The sequence below is a fragment of the Leptinotarsa decemlineata genome, unplaced genomic scaffold, assembly GCF_025532065.1.
Source record: "Leptinotarsa decemlineata unplaced genomic scaffold, Ldec_3_MD MMD2_tig00000654_RagTag_RagTag, whole genome shotgun sequence".
NCBI lineage: Eukaryota > Metazoa > Arthropoda > Insecta > Coleoptera > Chrysomelidae > Leptinotarsa > Leptinotarsa decemlineata.
The window spans coordinates 204,279-211,778 of NW_027412553.1; the positions used below are offsets into that span (position 1 = coordinate 204,279).

The 7,500-nt window shown below is 40.3% G+C and overlaps 2 protein-coding genes and 1 pseudogene across 2 annotated transcripts; 2 read left to right on the top strand and 1 right to left on the bottom strand.

Annotated features, from left to right (window-relative positions):
• Positions 1-1,137: 1,137 nt before the first annotated feature.
• On the top strand, positions 1,138-1,636 carry LOC141482022 (histone H2B-like; annotated as a pseudogene).
• A 2,845-nt stretch (positions 1,637-4,481) lies between these two features.
• LOC141482023 (histone H3) lies at positions 4,482-5,019 on the bottom strand. Its single transcript, XM_074174602.1, has one exon. The coding sequence runs from the start codon at positions 4,965-4,967 to the stop codon at positions 4,557-4,559; it is 411 nt and encodes a 136-aa protein (XP_074030703.1). The 5' UTR covers positions 4,968-5,019; the 3' UTR covers positions 4,482-4,556.
• A 156-nt stretch (positions 5,020-5,175) lies between these two features.
• Positions 5,176-5,617, top strand: LOC141482024 (histone H4). The gene has a single exon (XM_074174603.1). It carries the CDS (start codon positions 5,237-5,239, stop codon positions 5,546-5,548), a length of 312 nt encoding a protein of 103 aa, XP_074030704.1. The 5' UTR covers positions 5,176-5,236; the 3' UTR covers positions 5,549-5,617.
• Positions 5,618-7,500: the final 1,883 nt, after the last annotated feature.

Consider the following 7,500-nt stretch of genomic DNA (forward strand, 5'->3'; position numbering starts at 1 on the left):
TGGCACGAAGGCCTTATACATAAAGCTAAACGCGCTCGACCTACCTCGGGGCCTGGTCCGGTGGATCGGATCTTTCCTGAGGGCAGAACCTTTCAGGTTAGAGTAGAGGGCTCTCTGTCTGACAACAGAGAGATCATCGCTGGAGTGCCACAGGGGGCCGTGCTCTCTCCGACGTTGTACTCACTCTATACAAGCGACCTGCCAGGGTCGATAGAGTGAAGATATCCCTGTACGCCGATGAACAGGCTCTACTTGTCTTCCATGGGGCGTGAGCTCGGCGTCGTCTACATGCAACGTGCATTGGACGACCTCGAGCGCTGGTACCTCGAATGGAAGATCCGAGTAAACCCGGAAAAGACTCAGGCGATACCATGGGGAGATTACTATCTTCTCCGGCCAGAAAAGTGAGAGTCTCTGGGAGGGAGATTGACTGGCAAGCGCGGGTGGTAAAGTACCTCGGCCTTTTAATAGACCGTAGGCTCACTTGGAACCCGCACATCATGTACGTTAAGTCCAAGATCGAGGTCGGATCGCCGGTCTGTACCCTCTGATCAACAGAAAATCCAAGATGAGTCTTAAAAACAAAATTATGATCTACAACTCGATGTTCAAGCCTGTCATCATGTACGCTTCAGGCGTCTGGGGACAAGCGGCTCCGTCCAACATTTTCATTTTGGAAAGGTTACAAAATAAGCTAATTAGGATGATTGTGAATGCTCCTTGGTTCGTGCGGAATGAAGCATCCGCAGAGATTTGCAGCTGCCTTCCATTCGGCAGTCCATTCAGTCGAGGAATGAGAGAGAGTTTTCGAAAAAACGGAAACTCACGAAAACCCGTTAGTTAGGGAAGCCACAGATTATGCTGTAGACGACCCCTCCGATATAGAAGGCCCCGACACTCTGTCGAATGAGGCCCTCATGTCCCCGTTAAAGGATAATAACTTTTTCATCCATCCCACCCCAGCCAGGTAGGGGTATCCGTGAAGGGCGGACTGATGTCTAAGGACTTCATGCCGTCATCCATCAGTCATGTACCCATTGGCCCATCTCAAGGCCAATGATCAGCCGAAAGGGTAGGGGAGCTGGTCTCCAAATCCTGAATGAACTGAAGATGATCGTCAAAGCGTCTTTTACATTGAGTCGAAAGCAAACCTGCACGATAGTACTTGTTTGTTTGATATTGACGAAATTAAATTTTCAGAATGCCACCCAAAGCTAGTGGAAAGGCTGCGAAGAAGGCCGGAAAGGCCCAAAAGAATATATCGAAGACCGATAAGAAAAAGAAGAGGAGGAGGAAGGAAAGTTACGCAATTTATATCTACAAAGTATTGAAACAAGTCCATCCGATACCGGAATATCCAGTAAAGCGATGAGCATCATGAACAGTTTCGTAAATGATATATTTGAGCGTATCGCAGCGGAAGCCTCCCGTCTTGCTCATTATAACAAGCGATCGACTATTACGAGCAGAGAAATTCAGACTGCAGTACGTCTGTTACTTCCTGGTGAATTGGCGAAGCACGCCGTCAGCGAAGGCACCAAAGCAGTTACGAAATATACCAGTTCGAAATAATTTACTTATTCCGGTCTACGATATACATTCTTAAAAAAAAACGGTTCTTTTCAGAACCACAAAATATTTATGAAAGAATTCTTACAATATCGTTTCGACGCTGAATGATAATTTATTTTTGCTAGGGCGCTAGGTCTCACTCGGTTGGGTTGCCTTGTTATCAGTACTGTTACCTCCTTTCGTGAAACGCGCGATGATAATAAATAATTTTGCCACCTATATTTAGATGGTGCTTACCTACCTATCAACCTTAAAAGTTAACGTTCGTTACTGTTATACTAGTCATGTACTCTATTACTTATGTTATTTTTTTAACGTGTTTTTTTATTTACGTGCTAATATGTTGTCTAAAAACGTTTATGATTAGCATTTCTGATTTCGACTATAACATTGACGATTTATATTTCGGGTGGGGGTGGGTGTGTATTACTCCGTTATAGATAGAGCTCACAGTATCGTCGTTCGTTCGTTCGTTCGTTCGTGTTGTTAGTATCGACCTTTTTATTGGTATATTCGATGATTATATTTATGATTATATTATCGTTTGTTATTTCGAATCGTGCCGTTTTCATCGAACACGTTTATAGGGATAATTTTTGGGGATTTTGATGCTATTGCTGCGTTAGAAGGGTCGGGTTATAGTCGTGTATGAAGGTAGACACGAGGTCTCTTCGATGCCCCTATTCACTCGTGTATTTATCGAGTATTATCGGCTAATGTATCATGTTTCTATAGACAGTCGCGCCTATGATATTTATTCGAAGGTTCCTTCCAGATCATCGATTACGAGTATTTTCGGAAAGGAATTGTCTGGAGTTACGTCAAAATCATCAATACTTCATATTTCATTGTAATTTACTGTGAGTTGTCGAGGTTTAATATTAGCTTTTTCTTATCAGAAAATATTTTCGGAATACGTAGAATCTATCCACGTTATTGTGCTAGTCGAAGTCTAAATAGGAAACCGGCATTGATTTCGTAAAGAAGTTGATGCGAACATTTCGACAGCAGAATGGAAGCCGTCAATATATCGTGTCTAACGAGAATGTCGAGCGTTCAGTCTCCCGTCCGCCTGTGCTTCGACCCAGAATATTTAAACAAACGGAACACCAGAGGACTACATCATTCTCTCTAGACGCCTAACGAGTGTAGCATCTATCTTCCGAGAATATATTGTCAGTTGTTTTTTTACTATGGCAGACATAGAAAATCAGAATTCTTCGGCTTCGGCTAATTCATCTTCGTCGCCGCAGGCACAGTCTACTGCGAAGAAAGAAAAGAAAGTTAAAAATCCAAGAAGTAAACCTTCTCACCCACCTACGTCGGAAATGGTTAATAACGCTATTAAAGGATTGAAGGAACGGGGTGGTTCCTCTTTACAAGCCATAAAAAAATATATTGCGGCGAATTATAAGGCTGACGCAGAAAAAGTGGCACCTTTCATCAAGAAATATCTTAAATCTGCGGTTGCTTCCGGATCATTAGTACAAACTAAAGGAAAAGGTGCATCGGGGTCGTTCAAATTGGCATCGGCATCTTCTGGTTCGGCAAAACCGTCGGCTACCGAAAAGAAAACGTCCGGTACGGCCGGTGCGAAGGCCAAAAAAACTCCCGTTAAACGCGTAGCTGGTGAAAAAGCTAAAACCGGCAAGAAGGCTGCTGCATCACCGAAAGGTAAGAAAGCCTCTCCGGAAAAGAAAGCGGCTGCCGCAGCCAAGCCTAAAAAGGTAACTGCCGAGGATAAAAAGACCGTCGCTTCTAAGGTTTCGTCCGCGACTTCTGCTAGTAAAACCAAGTCTCCTTCGAAAGCAAAGAAAACTAACAAAGGACCAACAAAAAAGCCGAAAGCACCCAAACCGAAAACCGCGAAAGCGACCCCTGCATCGGCATCTTCTCCGAAAGCCAAAAAAGCTGCCTCTCCAAAAAAGAAGAAGTAAATTCTTCTATCAGTTGACTTCTCTCTCCGGCGACGAAGTCTAAGAAAACAAATGGCCCTTTTCAGGGCCACAATTTTTTTTACAAGAATTCGTATATAATTCAACTGTCCAACAAATATATAAATAAATAGTCAGAACTACCTACCTAGCCTATCCCTATAAACAGAAAAAAAAATAGATAAATAATATTTCTTCCGCCGCCGCCGCCGACTATCGAATTGATATGAATCGAATAATTTCGTAAAAGAGTAAAAATTAAAAAATATTGCTCTGTCTTTCTATTTCATTGAAATATGTCTTGTGAACAGTTGACTTATTTTCTGATATTGGGATCGTTTCAGGAAAATGAGTCAAAATCATTTCGAGATTTCCAAACTAAGGGTGTTCCATTTGAGAAATCACTGATTTTTATATCTTCAGAATTACTCATCGACTCCTAATACCTCGTTCATCATTTTGGAAATGTTACTCCTCCTACAAGACGACGGAATGTAATATTTTGATGAATCAATAATAGCTTATGTATTCTATGAGACTTGTTTTCAATTTTATAGGGAAATGGCTCGAGAACCGAATAATACCTACTTTTTCTGTATAAACGATCGAATATCTCGAGAACGATTCATTTTTGGTATAGGGTATATTACAAAAAGTCACTCGAGATTTATGCCAGGTATTCAAAAATATGAATCAGAGGAAATTTACGAAAAGATGGTGATGTTATGAGCGATCTTTCATTCAGTGATCGCTTGTTTTTCGTTATTTATCTCAGCCGTTTCTAAAAATGATCTTTTCGAAAGATTCGTTTCGGAAAGTAAAAAATTTCAGTATTATAATCCATATTTGGATCATACTGAACATGTTCTGCAAACACCCGTGATTTAATATTTACGTGATGCGAGTTATTGAAAATATCATACATTCATTCATTCATTCATTCATATCTATCGATAAACGAATTCTTTCATCAATTGCATTTTGTGGTTCTGAAAAGAACCTTTTTTTTGTATATATTTTCAATATATATTGGGATATATATATATGAAATTAAGCTCGTTCTCCGCGTATTCTCCTTGCTAACTGAATGTCTTTGGGCATAATGGTAACGCGCTTGGCGTGAATGGCGCACAAATTCGTATCTTCGAAGAGTCCTACCAAATACGCCTCGCTAGCTTCTTGCAAAGCCATGACGGCTGAACTTTGGAATCGTAAATCGGTTTTGAAATCTTGAGCGATTTCTCGAACTAAACGTTGAAAGGGTAATTTCCTAATCAACAATTCAGTACTCTTCTGATAACGTCGAATTTCTCGGAGAGCAACAGTACCGGGTCTGTAACGATGAGGTTTTTTAACACCTCCCGTAGCCGGTGCACTTTTGCGAGCTGCTTTAGTAGCTAATTGTTTTCTCGGAGCTTTACCTCCAGTCGATTTACGAGCGGTCTGCTTGGTACGAGCCATTTTCAAAACCTATTGCGAATTGTAACGAACGAAATGTATACCGAACGATAGACGGACAACATATGAACTGAGTCGGCTTATACACGCCAACTATTATATACCATCTAGACGAGACGCCATTGGTCCGATTTCCAGTTGTGGGCGGAGTCATGAAATTTAACAAAACCCGACCGAGTTCGGTGTAGAACTTTAGTCGAAGTCTGTCGTTAGTATCACTAACAGTATTTCATTCGTATCGTGCAGTATATAATTTATTCTTAACATTCGAAATGACTGGTCGTGGCAAGGGAGGTAAAGGTTTAGGAAAAGGAGGAGCGAAACGTCATCGTAAAGTATTGCGTGATAATATCCAAGGAATAACGAAACCTGCCATTAGAAGATTAGCCCGTCGAGGTGGTGTTAAACGTATTTCGGGTTTGATATACGAAGAAACTCGTGGAGTACTCAAAGTATTTCTCGAAAATGTTATCAGAGATGCCGTAACATATACCGAACATGCGAAACGCAAAACCGTCACAGCCATGGATGTTGTATACGCCCTGAAAAGGCAAGGTCGAACCTTGTACGGATTTGGCGGTTGAATTTAATGCCTCCCCCTGTATTGTCCTTACCGTTTCCATAAAAAAAAGGTTCTTTTCAGAACCACAAAAGCTTATGAAATGAATTCGTGTGTATTTTTTATATTTTTGAAGTAAGTCTCAGGTCAAGAAAGTAATACAAATCATGAAATTATGAAACAACAAAATTTAATTGACGCTCCGGAGGGGCGACTTCATTGATGATTCCAGTGGCGCATTTGCTTTTTCAGCTGCAGGAAAACCCGGAAAAACCTGCAGCAGCAGCAAGCACCACATCATGTGAACATCTTGATCTACTAATGTCTTCTCTTTTATAAAACAAAATGTAGGGTATCTCCAGAGACTACAGTAAATTTAGAACATCGCCAGAACACTTAGTGACACGACTATCGTCAAACTTAATCGACCTCTGCCCTCCGGTAGCAAGCAGAATATCGGAAGCGTGAAATAAAAATTTGAATTGGAAATTTTGGCGAAATAACCCGAACGGAAAGTGTAGTGAAAATATAAAAGATAACGGAAAGTGTAGTGAAAATATAAAAGATAACGGAAAGTGTAGTGAACGTTTACCTCTGCCTTCCGCGAGCAAGCAGAATATCGGAAGCGTGAAATAAAAATTTGAATTGGAAATTTTGGCGAAATAACCCGAACGGAAAGTGTAGTGAAAATATAAAAGATAACGGAAAGTGTAGTGAAAACATAAATATAACGGAAAGTGTAATGAAAGTTTACCTCTGCCTTCTGGGAGCGAGCAGAATTTCGGAAGCGTGAAGAAAATATTTCAGATGGAAACTTTGGCGAAATAACCCGAACGGAAAGTGTAGTGAAAATATAAAAGATAACGGAAAGTGTAGTGAAAACATAAATATAACGGAAAGTGTAATGAAAGTTTACCTCTGCCTTCTGGGAGCGAGCAGAATTTCGGAAGCGTGAAGAAAATATTTCAGATGGAAACTTTGGCGAAAATAATCGTGAACGGAAAGTGTGGTGAAAATATAAAAGATAACGGAAAGTGTAGTGAAAACATAAATATAACGGAAAGTGTAGTGAAAACATAAATATAACGGAAAGTGTAATGAAAGTTTACCTCTGCCTTCTGGGAGCAGCAGAATTTCGGAAGCGTGAAGAAAATATTTCAGATGGAAATTTTGGCGAAAATAATCATGAACGGAAAGTGTGGTGAAAATATAAAAGATAACGGAAAGTGTAGTGAAAACATAAATATAACGGAAAGTGTAATGAAAGTTTACCTCTGCCTTCTGGGAGCGAGCAGAATTTCGGAAGCGTGAAGAAAACATTTCAGATGGAAATTTTGGCGAAAATAAATCATGAACGGAAAGTGTGGTGAAAATATAAAAGTATCGGAAAGTGTAGTGAAAACATAAATATAACGGAAAGTGTAATGAAAGTTTACCTCTGCCTTCTGGGTGCGAGCAGAATTTCGGAAGCGTGAAGAAAAAATTTCAGACGGAAATTTTGGCGAAAATAATCATGAACGGAAAGTGTGGTGAAAATAACGGAAAGTGTGGTGAAAATATCGGAAAGTATAGTGAAATTTTCGCCAAAATTTCTCTTTGAAAATTTTTTATCACGCTTCCGAAATTCTGTTTGCTCCCATTAATTCAAGTATCGTCTCACCGTCTCAACTCATATGTTGTAATGGCGAGAAAGCGGTATAGGCCTTACACAAATTTTCACTACACTTTCCGATAAACATTGTAATCGAGACGTCCTGTTGTCAGAACGTTATCCTATAATATTTTAATATATCGATCGATATGCGTATTCATGTCTGATACAATATCATATCGACGGATATAAATTATATTGACTAGGACTATACGAAAAGTGGAAAAAACCGAAAGTCGCGTAGGGTCCCGTCAGCGTTAACGGAAAACGGGCGATGTGCTCGAAACGCCGCTATAGGGGGATAGGTACGTTTCGAAACGGATCGA

What these genes read in the sequence shown, in the direction of transcription:
- LOC141482023 (XM_074174602.1), bottom strand. Translation starts at nt 4,967, where the DNA reads ATGGCTCGTACCAAGCAGACCGCTCGTAAATCGACTGGAGGTAAAGCT.
- LOC141482024 (XM_074174603.1), top strand. Translation starts at nt 5,237, where the DNA reads ATGACTGGTCGTGGCAAGGGAGGTAAAGGTTTAGGAAAAGGAGGAGCG.